Source organism: Rhipicephalus microplus, chromosome 9, assembly GCF_043290135.1.
Source record: "Rhipicephalus microplus isolate Deutch F79 chromosome 9, USDA_Rmic, whole genome shotgun sequence".
NCBI classification, from domain to species: Eukaryota; Metazoa; Arthropoda; class Arachnida; order Ixodida; family Ixodidae; genus Rhipicephalus; species Rhipicephalus microplus.
The window spans coordinates 24,960,722-24,974,556 of NC_134708.1; the positions used below are offsets into that span (position 1 = coordinate 24,960,722).

General features: G+C 44.1%; 1 protein-coding gene across 3 annotated transcripts in view; it reads right to left on the minus strand.

Annotated features, from left to right (window-relative positions):
• The window catches only part of LOC119164934 (complement C3), an 84,532-nt gene that overhangs the window by 32,869 nt on the left and 37,828 nt on the right, over positions 1-13,835 (minus strand). For all 3 annotated transcript variants that reach the window (XM_075873349.1, XM_075873350.1, XM_075873351.1), the window contains 8 exons: positions 11,540-11,768; positions 10,184-10,414; positions 9,229-9,328; positions 7,191-7,292; positions 6,544-6,732; positions 5,996-6,074; positions 3,505-3,652; positions 1,923-2,024 (listed from right to left, as the gene is read on the minus strand). In XM_075873349.1, the coding sequence (XP_075729464.1) occupies positions 1,923-2,024; positions 3,505-3,652; positions 5,996-6,074; positions 6,544-6,732; positions 7,191-7,292; positions 9,229-9,328; positions 10,184-10,414; positions 11,540-11,768 (1,180 nt within the window). The remainder of the gene's footprint in view (positions 1-1,922; positions 2,025-3,504; positions 3,653-5,995; positions 6,075-6,543; positions 6,733-7,190; positions 7,293-9,228; positions 9,329-10,183; positions 10,415-11,539; positions 11,769-13,835) is intronic.

Genomic DNA, 13,835 nt, shown 5'->3' on the forward strand with positions numbered 1-13,835 from the left:
TTTTCACTTCACTGCATCTTTTGTGCGAATATTTTGGGATGGAATTAGAATTCGGGGTGTTGCCAAAACCACAATTTGATTGTTAAACACAGATTTGTGGTGAAACCTATTAATTTCGACTACTCATGGTTCTAAAATACCTCAATTTAAGTACACCTGGTGAGAAAAAAAATCAATTGTTCGACGACTGCTTTTTGGCTGTAACAAATTTTCTACCTTCATATATTTGCTACTGGGTCAATGTGTTTGCTAAGCTGGCCTGCTGAATTTCGTTGCACTGATAGAAGCCTGCTCGAAGAGAGCAGTTTGTGTCTTTTGTATGTGTGCAGGTTCCTGGACAAAGTATCTGGCCAGCCCCTCAATTGCTTTGTATAATTACAGTTAATATAAAGCATGCAAATTTTGGGACAAAGTGTGCAGTCATTGTTATGTATAATAAAGGTTATAAGTATGCAATAAGATTTGTTGAAATTTTGCATTTACTTTTGGATATGCAGTATGATGCATTCCAGGCAACACCAGAAACAATAATGAGTTGACGTTTAAAAGCCCGTCTTGTCTTCAAGCATAACATATTATCCTAATGATAGATGGCAGTTACTAATTAATTCTTTCAACAATTATGGCACCAATTTTGCTGATTAGAATAGTGCCAGCAATAATTTGATGCCAAATTATGTTGCTGTCCCTACTTGACACTCTCAACAGTGAACAGCTAAATGCACCGATTCTAAAACGCTGACATCATGCAACAAATTAACCACGGGAAACTCTCAAAAAGCTGGTTTGCATGAAAAATAAATGTGTTTAAATAACTGGCAAAAGTCTTTTTTGAATCTTGGCAAGAAGTTTGCTAGGCTTCTAATAATATAAACATAGTAAACGTTTACAAAGGCTCTTTAAAAAATCTAGAAAGACGTTTTTTAGAATTTTTGCTAGAAGATTTTTAGTCAAATAATAATGTGGCATTAGCACAGCTACAGGAGGTTTTCAAGCTGCTTAAGTCTAAATACCATCTCAACAAGACTTCTTATTTACTTTTGGACTGTCCTTTTTGGACATTTACAAGAACTTTTTTTAGCTTTTTTGTGTTTCGTGGGTTTATGTCGCTGGTTTTGAGTGGTAAACCTTAACGTCCTGGCTGATGTAGTCAGCGATTATGAAATGGCTGTTTAGCCAACTTTAATGCTTAACGTGATATCCAGGAAACTATAGCTTTTGGTACATTCACAATAACAGAAAAAGTACTTACGGCTCAAGTAAAAACCAGCTAACATGACTGCCTTTCACAGCTGAAGGACAGACACACCATGGTTTTGTGAGCGAAGCCAAGGTTTTTTTTTTTGCTTAAGTTGTAACCAAGTACAGTGCATTCTATCCTATTTGCTATCATTCACGAGTGATATACATTACGATATTTTGTAGCAAAATGACCGACTATACCAGTCAACAAAAACTGGTCTCTCGCAGAACGTTGTGAACACTACACTCGTAAAACTTGTGTTTCTTCGCGATAAATGACCACGCTTGCCTAAATTGGGCCATTTGTGCCTCCTATTTCATTTTGTTGCCATTTTTGTTATAATACAGTGTGGCAAAACCACCCTCCAGTTTTCTCTTCTTTTGTGAGTGAAACAAAAGAATCTTATTGTAATAAAAGACTGGTGCTGTCTTATTCAGAAAGCAAAAGCTATAGAGTTTGAGCCAAGATTGTTTCTGTAATTCTGGGCACGTATTTTCTCATTTATTTTATAAACATGGGGCTAGAGTGTGTGTATTGGAGCAGGTCATAGTGAAATATTGAACTTTCTGTATATTATCCAGCTTAAAAGTTACTGTAGTCAAGAAAGTAAGTAGGTGGTACGACACCCATAAAATAAAACAAGAGCTGAAATCACGTCGTACAGTGGAACTAGACTTACCTCCATCTCTACTGCGAGAAGTTTTTCTTCGATGAACGGCATGCATTCCATCAAAGTGACAACAATCAATGCTCTGTTGGCCACAAATACGTCCATGATTTCCTGTAAGAATAGGAATTGAGCATCACGACCCGAGTTTCATAGTGACGTGCAAGAATCAGAATACATCATCAGAGATCACTGTTTCATAGTATAAATCATTAGAAATGTGCGTATTACTATAATTTGCAGAAGTTACTGAGACCAACATTCAATCCTTTAGATTAAAAGGGATCATAACAGGGCATGCAATTAATCTAATGCCCCTGATATCCCGTAAGTGGCGCATAGCTTTAGCACATAGATACAACACGGAAAGAATTGGGCCGCTAGGCAGGCTCAATGCAGTATAAAATCAGCAATGCGACTGGCTTAAGCCAATTCAGAGCAAAGTTTCGGGCAACAACTCAATTTTCACTACAATTTTCAGCAAAACATTGTTAAACTAAACAAAAATATATAGCAGCAGTGTGCTTTTCAATGAAGAAAGCTGCCCATATCTTTTCAAGGGGGGGAACTCGAGCAAATGCGCCTCAGTGGAGGGGGGGGGCGATATTGCGTGAATGCTGTGTAATTGAGTATGATTTAGGACTACTTAATTGTTATTTCATCTGTTATTTTTATTTACTGAATGAAGGAGAAGCGTTTTCTTCAACAAGTGGTGGGACACTGATGAGCGATCCATTGCTCATAGAGTTCCCTAAAATTAACTGGAGGTGACTCTGGCACTGCAATTATTCAGCGAGCATGGGAATGATTGGTATTAGACAGGTTTGCCTAGTCTTCGTACTTGCAAGCGTCCAACTGCACTTTTGGCTTCGTTTATTGCCGTGTTTCGGTTTTGTTTCGAAGGAAAGAACGAACCCCCTTGAGCTACGTGACCCGATTTGAAATGGTAAGCCAAAATATTAGGAAGGTGAAACGCAATTTTTGCTCATTTTTGTTTCGTGACAAAGCCACGCGAACCCAAACGAACCCAGAAGTAAAAGTATTAGACAAATCCATGTACTACCCGTCATTCCTGTGTGTTCAAGCGCCGTGCGTTGTAGCTTCCATAGACACTTGTGCCAGAGTTCCATCTGAGTGTATTTATAGGAAACTCTATGCGAGTGCCTACATATACGGGGTGGCCAGTGAACAGCTCTATAGCACGAGGATGTGTCACGAGACTCGAGACACGAGCATGCGCAGTGAGGTTGCCGACGCCGAGGCCAGATTTGTGAGTAAGTGCGACTGAAAAATGCTTCGTATTAAAAAACAAATATTACCTGCCATCGTGCTCAGGATTATCCCAGAGGCTAAAATTATCTTGCTAACCTTGATTAGCTAGTGGAGAACCTAAAGCTTTCTTAGTTCAGTAACATCGGTCTTTCTTAAGTATAAAACACTTTCCCGATACATTTCCTATTTGTGCACTACTGAACAAAGCTTTATTGCACGGTATTGCTGTGCCTAAGGCATTAGCTCAAGCCAAACGTTCATAAGTTTGAAGGATTAAACCTTCAGAAACAACCCATCAAAGTGGTTAAAACTGCTAACTTACCACTTCTCGCCTAGTATTGTGAGACCCACGGTACATGATAAACTTTTCTTGTCTTTGCAACCATTGGATGGCCGATGAGACGACAGAGTCGTTTATGCTGATGTGCTGCCTCGCTTTGCACAATGTTCGCGCGACAAGCGCCGTCAGTCTTTAGTTGTGGCAGAAAATCAAGTAAGAACAAATGATACTATAGTACACCAAAAAGCAAACACATACACCACTTGCGGATTCAAAAGGGAGACATTTGGGCCTTAGTAATACACGTGATTTTGTTTCCAGTTTCTACAGTTCATATCGGTGAAATTTCGATGAAAACTTACATTTTAAACAACCTAATATTTAACAGGCAGATTCGCAATTGCACGTGTGGTTATCACAAGAAGAGGAGGCAAAATTTATTGATGAGAGAGTGATTTTTATTGGGAGCTAGTCAGATTAATTGTTCTTACCAGTCATATTGAAACTGATATCACAGTTAAACCATGAGGACAAACCAATGAATGCGACAGTAACAAATTGGGATGTCATAAGAGTGAAGAATCTTCCGGATGCAATCCCAGGTAAATCTATGAAACACTGTCGTAAAGGAAACGGCCGTTTCAGAGAGCAGAGTGTTTTCTGTGCTGTCTGTTTCGATCTCACGCAAATCTGCAAAACTCTATGGCGTAAGGAAAACCGATATTTCAGGAAGCGAAGTGTTTTTTTGTGTTGTACGTTGTTTAAACGAGAAGTACGGGATGAAAGCAGAGCGCATACGAGGGCGTAGGATCCGTATGCTGACACCTGTCGAGATGGCGTGCACTCGCGACTACGCCGTTATGATCAAAGTAACTGCTGATAGCACAGTCCGTACAAGGGTGTACGGGTCCTTGCATACCTGGTCTATGTCGAGATAGTGAATGTGCTAGTGCCCCTGTTATCAAAGTTCGCTGTAGCTGAAGTAAGCAGTGTGAGCACGTATGAGGTAGCACATGTAAGGAATACATGTGTATATACTTTTGTATACTCTTGTATATAAGAGTATACAAAGGTATAAAAGAGGGTATAGGAGATATGTAGCTCGTTAAAGGGCACATGAGCTATCTGCTGAGGTCAGTCAAGACAGGACGGCGCCAGCGCTCGCTACCACGCCCTTGTGGTCAAAGTTCACATTTACTGAAGTAAGTGGTGAAAGTGCAGCAGGTACAAGAGTATGCGACCCATTTGCTGATGTCTGTGAGATAGCGAGCTTATTTTTATGGTGACAGTTTGCAGTCTTGAGCGAATTCTAAAACAAATTAATTTTGGGAGGAGCCCTTCCTTGTTGTGCCACCCACTATCGATGCCTTAGTTTTACACGTCTGGGTCTTCCTAAGCTCAGACAGCCTGTTTGTGGGAGGTTTGACGCGCAAACTCTGACGTGTGAGCGTTAATGCGACTGAAAGTTTACAAGTATGGGTTGGTGATGGCACTGTCTCACATCTCTCCACTGCCGTTTTGGCTGCCTGCTTGTAGTGGGCTCGTCACTGTGCAACAATTGTGTGTGTGTGTCATCATGGAATAAACTTTTGACTCGTGCACTCATTAATGTTTGGTACAAGCCAAGTCGTACAACACAGAGAATGTGGATGCATTGCTTTTCTCTCTGTCAGAAAAAAAAAAAAACCCTCCACTTTCAAGCTTAGGCTGTTTATAGTTTCTTGTTCCCAGTTGAAACTGGCCACATCATCATGCTGGTAGAGAACTCTCGAAATCTGACGGAGAGTTTAGAATATAACGTGATTGTAATACCTCAAAGGTATACAAAAGGTAAAGAATAAGTTGAGTGGATTATTGAAATTGTGTTTCATTAATATTGTAATATTGTAATGCTTGCTCATGCCAAATAAATGCCTATTCTAAAGAAAGTCACGTTTGATAACCTGGACACCATTAGCGCAATCCAAAGTGCGCGCCTGGGAGAATGGTCTTCTGACGTAGCCATGCTGTCTCTTCACAAGCTCAGTAGCTGGCGCTGGGGGCAACGGAGCAACGGGCTTTAACGGAGCAAATCCCATTGAAAACAGAACTTGTGTCATTGATTAATTGATTGATATGTGGGGTTTGACGTTACAAAATCACTATATGATTATGAGAGATGCCGTAGTGGAGGGCTCAGAACCTGTGTCATTCTGAGTGACATCAACAAGATTTTTTCGTTGTTGCACGATTCAAATAGAAATGCACTAGCTGCATGTTATACGATCTTTTAATACACTGGAATGTTCTTTGTCATGGGAAGATGATGTAGTTATGATTAATAGCACTGAGCTAGCCCATACTGTGTCATTGGGCATAGCTCTAGAATGCGCCACAGGTGGTACAAATGACATCTTACATTTACCCTAAATTTTTTATTGCTTGACGTCTTAGACATTCTCAAGCATCAACCTTTCACTATGAAAAGTTGATGTTTCTCTTTAGTGTTTCTTTATTGTTAAAAGGATGAAAAGACAGAGACTGCAGAGCTCACCGAATGCTCTCTGAGGTCCTGTTCGCAGACTCCGAGAAAAAGCCGGTCTCGTTCCAAAAATAGAGTTGCTGTTGATATCCTGTATGAGAAAATGGACGCAAATATATTGCACAAGTCTTCTCCTGCATCGACCTGACATAAGTACCGCATACTTTTTTACTCGGGTTATTAAGGAATCATATTCCCTTCACGAATTTAGACATTTTGGATATCAATTACTGGATGCCTTTGAGAAAAATTTGATTCATGCCATTAAAAATTTTGTGGAGTTGCAATTTCATTTCTCTGATATCCCTCAATATTTGTTTATTTTATCAGTTTTGTTTTTGTGTTTACGTTTTTTTTATGAGGAGATGAGACTTTGTGAAAACTTTTATGGCACCAGATTTGGCTATATCACTTTCAGGAGCTTGCTTTCCATGTTGAATAAAAGTGTGCCCTTCTCTCTACTCAATGTAGGTATAGGAACATGCCTCTCCTAATCGGGCCGAACAGCCCAGAAAATCTCAAGTTACTTACATGTTGATAAAAGCTGAATGCAAGCTCACCATCTCTCAGGTATCGACGACCTCTCTCCTCCAGGACAGGATCACTCATATTTTTGCGCCTGAGGTATTCGAGAGCATGCAGTGTTTGCGCCATGAGCGTATCAATCTCTTCGCTGCTTCCGGTCGGCCTCCTCATGAGGACCTCGATCACATCTAGTGTCTCTACGGCCGATGGTCCCAGTTGGTTTCCTAGTTGACAAGGTCATAAAAAATCAGCGATTCACCCGAAAGCAAGAGTGGTGTTTACGAGTTGATGATCTTCGAAGCCATATATTAAGTCAACTGTAAGACAGCTTTGACTTCAATCATTTTGATTTATGTTGTAAACGATCCTACCATTTTGCGTAAAAAAGTGTATATGAGTTACTGGCAAGTTATATTGCATCAAACGTGGACAACTCAACCTAGCGACTGCGCCATTTGATCTGGCCTGACAATCAAATGCTATTTGTTTAACATAACTGTACGTGATATAACCACGTGCTAGCAGTTCAAAAACAGCAAATAAACAGTCGTAGTTTATGAAGTGGAAAGCTTTATTGTGTGCATGCGTGTGTGCCCGTACTAGTACTCACTAGCCAAGGTGCACTTTGCAGGTTTGAAACAGTGCTGGGTACAAAACAGGATGAAGCTTTGAATATACTCACCTGTCAAAGATAGCGAACTGCTTCTTGTGCCTGGCACAGCGTCAGATGGTGGGATAAGATTAATTGAGATGGTTTGGTGATTGGTGACCGGATCTACTGAATCTGCACAAGAGATTTGATAGCAAGATGCAGTGTTTACAAAGATTTGGAAAACAACAGTAATCATAATATGTGGAGTTTGTCATCCCAAAACTACCGTATGATTATGAGAGATGCCATAGTGGAGGGCTCCGGAAATTTTGCCCACCTAGAGTTCCTTAACGTTTACCCAATGATTGATATGTGGGGTTTAACGTCCCAAAACCACCATATGATTATGAGAGACGCCGTAGTGGAGGGCTCCGGAAATTTTGACCACCTGGGGTTCTTTAACGTGCACCCAAATCTGAGGACACGGGCCTACAACATTTCCGCCTCCATCGGAAATGCAGCCGCCATAGCCGGGATTCGATCCCGCGACCTGCGGGTCAGCAGCCGAGTACCTTAGCCACTGGACAACCGCGGCGGGGCTTAACGTTTACCCAAGTATGAGCACATGGGTTAACAGCATTTTCGCCTTCATCGTAAATGCAGCCGCTGCAGCCGCGATTTGATACCGCAACGTGCAAGTCAGCAGCAGAGTGTCTTAACTACTAGACCCGTGGCGGGGCGATTAGTAAAACGAGTCATGGTATAACGTTCAGCATGATATTGAAATTTTGGGAAATCTATTATTATCGCGGTAATGGACACACAATGTACGCTGAATGTAACGGTAATTGTGGCCCTATATTGCTAGATTTTTTAATACGCTTTTCTTCCACTCATGTGTATGCAATCTTTTCTTTATTTAGCAAAACATGTAGACTTTTTTCTAAACACTTGGTACATTATGTCCCAAGACAAATTCCGAATAATTTCTGTGTAATCTTGTGTGAAAAGGCCTTCATGCTTTTTTGAGTGGGAAGAATAGCATGGAGCAAGCAAATGCAGATGTTGGGAACACTTCCGTAATCTGTCCACACGAAGGGCCCTTTTCTTTTTTTAACGTAATAAACTGGAAGCACCAAACACTTACAGATTCTCTCTCTTGCAAAAGCATAGAATGAGAACATAATTCCGTCTGAAATATTCTAATACATAAGACGCATTATTTTTATTCTAAATGCTTTCTAGAATACATTGGTCATTGTAAGTAAAAAGGTTCATGTCCCAAAACTGCATCAAGTTGCACTTGAAATTTTCCGTGTGTATATATATGAAATCTAACAGATAGTAATGCCAAGGAATGTAAAGGGTAAGTTATTAGACCAATTTCAATGTAAATGTGAAGAAAGAAAAGTGGTTGAAAAGATAACCTGCCGTGAGCAGAAACCTAACCTGCAACCTTCGAATCATAAGTATTAAGAATCATAAGTATGAAGACCATACGGGATTCAACCTTTGATGAGTGGATGAGAGGGTTGGGGAGGGAGGATGTTCCCTCTGCCACCTCGTGCGCACGCCACTGCTTGGAAGCACGAGCAGTCCTGGTCGTTTCGAAAAGGTGAACTCGGCAAGAATCAACACTCTCGATCACACTCCGCCAAGACCCTCACTTACCTACTTCAAAAAGCTGGGTTCTGACCCGCCTTCTGCTGAGCCTGACCCTCGTCCATATATGTGCTCCTCTCATTGATTAGTCCTTACCGCCGAGCAATCCAATAGCTGGGTTGTGAGGCGCTTTCTGCCGAGCCTCACCCTTGCCCCTACATGCACTCCTATCACTGGTTCGTCCTTCCTGCTGAACCTCATACTTGACCCTCTTGACACGCCTCCCATCTGTTACGTATATCCACCAAGCATCACTTTCAACTCTTTCGGCAAGGTACTGTCTTTTTCCTTTCCACCAGGTGTCTCGCTCTACGGTGCAGCCTTGCCCCCTTCCCACTGAGCCTCACTGTCATCACACCACGAGGCCATGTGACCAGCGTTACAGCAGCTTTGTTGTCAAAAAAAAAAAAAAAATCCTACAATAGCTTTTCGTCTCGCTCTGAATGTGGGCGTAGAATTCACACACCGTCGTACACATCCGTCGTAGATCTCTGTGTCGCCCTTCTGCGAGCACTGTCCGGATCAATAGGAACGGCGACGATCTTCTCCACCGGCACTCCTTCTGGCTGTAGAAAAAGAAAGAAAAGGTGCTGTTTACACAGACTATTACAGACTATATATGCTCTATTTATTAGCATGTCAGCATAATTGATGGATTTATTTGTGAGGTGTAACGTCCCGAAACTACCATATGATTATGAGAGACGCCTTAATGGAGGGCTCCGGAAATTTCGACCACCTGGGGTTCTTTAATGTGCACCCATATCTGAGAACACGGGCTTACAACATTTCCACCTCCATCGGAAATGCAGCCGCCGCAGCCAGGATTTGATCCCGCCACCTTTGGGTCAGCAGCCTACCAGCGCGGCGGGGCAAGCATGTCAGTATACACAAGTGCATGAGCTGTTGAGTCCTGAGGTCCGGTTGTACGCTATACCTACTCTTGGAGGCCCCAGTCAAAATTATGCCCATAAAGAAACGCTTGTTAATTTACACATTAATGGTAAGGTATCATTTCCGTGAAGTTTAATCTAATACATTTTTGTTTCCAATTGTTGAGAGCACTGAAATTATAGGAACCAGATCTCTTGTGCGCATCATCAAAAATTAACACAAGTGAGACAAGCAGCCAGGAATCATCCTGGCTATATGAGTCCTGCAGTATAGTCTTTGTTAACAAATGTATGCCAATTTTCATGAACTATCCACGAATTGGATTATTTTTCGAAGGGAACAAGCGAAGGCGAGCACGTGAGAGGGAGGCATAAAGTTGATAGGATCGAATAAGCCTAAGCACTTGAGAGAATAAAATGACCGTCAGAAGCAGTGAACCGGGTTGACTTGCGAAACGTGTAAGGAGCCTCTGCCCCGCAGTGGGCGTAGTTAGGCTAATGATGACGACGATATACTGTAGCTCTTACCACCACGTGAAGTTTCTTCTCCACGATGTCATGCGTGCCGGGGCTGTGGCCACTGCTCTGGTTGCAGTGCGCGTGTACCTTGATAGTGAAGAGACCTTCTCTGAGCGGTACCACGGGAAAGGTGAGGCTCGACGCAGAGCTTGCGCTCACTGAAACAGCTCGCCTTTCGGAGCGTTCGCCTTCTTGAGTGCCCGTGCAGACTCCTTCCAGGCCGTAGACGTAAACGTTGCACTGCTCGAAAGAAGTAAGTGCATCTGTTATGGTATAACAACGCAACATACGGGACAATGAAACACGCAAAATACAGCACTGTGTCCGTGTTTCATTGTCTCGTATTTTTTAATTTTTATGCCATAATGCTCGTGAACCAACCAGCAAACCTAAGAGTCCAAGTGCACTGGTATTCTTGGTGAAATTGACATCACGCAAACGTAATTTACGTGCTAAACTAGAGTGAGTGCCGACACTAATTCAGCTGTCTTAAACAGCTGAAGCGCAAATAAAGGGTGACCATGGACTACGAGAAGTCCGTAGTTACCCTTTATTTGTGCTTCAGCTATTCAAGACATGGAATACTAATTAGCCTGCTCCCATGCCTTGCTTCAGTACAATTCAGCTGGACTGCAAATGGCAGGCATTTAAGTGGCGACCAGCAGTTAGAAAGAAAGAATAAGCGCTTGATCTTTGAATTTTGCAGTACTAACATTATATTATAATTGTTGGGGTTTTGTGTCCCAAAACCATGATATGATTATGAGAGACGTCGTAGTGTAGGGCTCCAGAAATTTGGAACAGCTGGGGTTCTCTAGCATGCACCTAAATTCCATAATAGCGCTGAGATGGAAGTAGAAGGTATAATTTCTATATGCATTGAAAGTGGGTGGGCACATGTAACAAGAGCCACGCGATCGCTTGTCGGCTTGCCTGAGACAACTCGAATGCGAAAGATATCTTTTCTTCTTAGCCGATCCTCTTGATCCCCTTTCCTACCCCGAGAGCTTCCCACACACAACGAGGTTTCGCAGTGCCTCAAGGATTGTCCCACGCACGGGCCAATCTCGGAGGCGCTTTCGGCCAAGCCACTATTTTATATCACGCCATCACGTGTCATATAGTCATATGACATCACAGTGACATGGTGATTTCATAGTGTATAGTCATCACATTAGGATGACTTTTACATCACTCGTGTTAATACTGACTGTCACTTTTTGGCAACTAGGAAGCATCTCAGGCTTTTGCCTTGAAAGCTCTTAGGTCGGCCAAATGCTCAGAAGCACTTCCTACTGTTATATTATGCTGTTTCTATCAGGAATCAAGCCATGTAAAATCAATAAAGTGACGTGAAGCACTTGCCCTGATTGTTTCGTTTACGTAGTTGTAGACTGTGGCGAGCACTTCGATCTGCTCCTTGCGCACCACACTGTAAGGCAGCACTACCTGTAGGAAGAACAGCTGGAAAGCGCGTACTTCCCGAGGTTGGGGAATACACACTCCACCTGATGGTGCCACGCTCACTGCCTGCACCGACCACGTGGTGATACTGTGTGGTAGGCTCGTTGCAATATCTGCCACGCCATCCAGCCTGCAAAAAAAAGGGCGAGGGGGGGCTACTGTTGCACTCAAACAAGCAGGCGAACATTTGATAGAAGGAAATAATACCTTGCAGATAGCATTGTAAAGTGGCAAGAGGGTACACCTCTGTCATAATATGTGCTGCGCGGACGCAAAACAGAAACTAAAAAACCGACAATAGTGTGCCGTGCGGTGGCGAAGAGGATGTGATGTGTGCGTGTATGTGCCGTGCGGTGCCTACGAGGAAGACGACAGCTCGTGAGGCGCGGTCTCGAGGGTGCGTGACCCGTGCCTTCGGCAGTGCGCGAGGTACGTCGTTCGAGGCAGGACTACCTCGTTGGGCGTCTGGCCCATAGGTACGACCCAGGCCACGTCGCGACACTCGTACCAGCCGAGTGGACAGCTCAGCCTCCGCTAGACGACCGGTCTAGGAGAGCTGGCGCCAGGTTCCTGAACCTGTCCTTGTCCCGCTGGTCGTGGAGAGCTGGCGCCGGGTGCCTGGACCTGCCCTTGCGCCGCTGTTCCAGGAGGGCTGGCGTGGGTTTCCGAGCCGGACTGCAGGTGCTCAAGGGCACAACTCCCTGCCGCCGGAACACGTATGTCGTCGGCTTCAGTTCGTCGACAGTGGCGCTGAGCCACTGGAGTTCGACGCGGCGACCCTGCGTCTCACGACCTCGTCACTGCAGGTGACGACGGACCCTGCGTCTCACGACCTCGTCACTGCAGGTGACGACGCCGCACAACGTCGACTTCGCCACTGAATGGTGCCGACGGGGCATCAACGACGGCCCAGGCTACTACCCCGACGACCTGAACTGTAGGCCGAACGTTCTACTTATTCATTTAGTTTAGCCGCGTGTTTTTGTTAGGAACTTCGTAATGTGTGGATTGTCCATGTGTGAAGGGTACAATAGAAGTTGGACGTGTGTTTGTGCACTGGCGTGCTGTCTGATTCTTTCTGGAGCGGTCCTGCCCCAATAACATCACAAACTGGCGAGCCTGCCAGGATCCGCTCATTAAACCAGTGAAAGAAGACAGTTTCGCTCGAGGCAGACACACGTTCAGACTGCACTATGGACTTGGAAAAACTTGCCGCTATAGGGCTCCAACTAGGGTTCTCGGGTGCAGAGCTAAACAAGTGGATTGAGGCCCAACAGGCTAAGCTAAGGGATGAGAGAGCTGCAGAGCGAGAGGCAGCCAAAGAAGCGGACGAGAGGCAGCGTGAAATTCTGCAGCTTAAGCTAAAGCTTCAGGAAGAAGCTCAGAATATGCCTGCAGCAGCTAATGGCGCTTTGACTGCGCCCAGCACCTCCTCACCCCTCAATCCGCAGAAGTTACTGCCTGTATTTGACGAGAAACGCGATGATCTGCACGCGTATCTGCAGCGATTCGAGCGCGTAGCCACAGGACAGGATTGGCCGCAAGAAAAATGGGGTCTCGCTGTTAGCATGTGCCTAACGGGTGACGCGTTAACCGTGATAGGCCGAATGACTGCCGCTGATTCGCTGGACTACCAAAAAGTAAAGAAAGCTCTACTGCAGAGATTTCAGTTTACGGCTCAAAGCTACCAAGATAAGTTTCGGAAAGCACGAGCAGCAGATGGTGAAACTGGACGACAGTTAGCAGCAAGAATTACCAGTTATTTCGACCATTGGATAGACATGGCAAACGTATCCCAAACCTATGAAGGTCTAAGGGATCACGTAATCTCTGAGCAATTCTTGCGTTGTTGCCATCCAAAGCTGGTTGTTTTCTTAAAAGAGCGAGAGTGCAAGTCACTAGATGAACTCGCTAATTTGACGGATCGCTTCCTTGAGGCGCAGAATTTGACTAATATAGGAAAAGGTCCTGACCCCGCGAAAGAGTCCAGTGGAAAGCCTACCGAAGCGTCGCGGAAACCGCAACTCAAGTGTATCCTGTGTCATCGTTTCGGACATTTGGCTCCTGACTGCCGCAATCCACCTAAGCAGATGCTGAAATGCAAGTTGTGCGGTAAAACGGGACATGTCACAGAAACTTGCCGAAACCAGCATGGGGACAACAAACCGAGTTCTTCGTGCGCATTTAGCGAACCTGA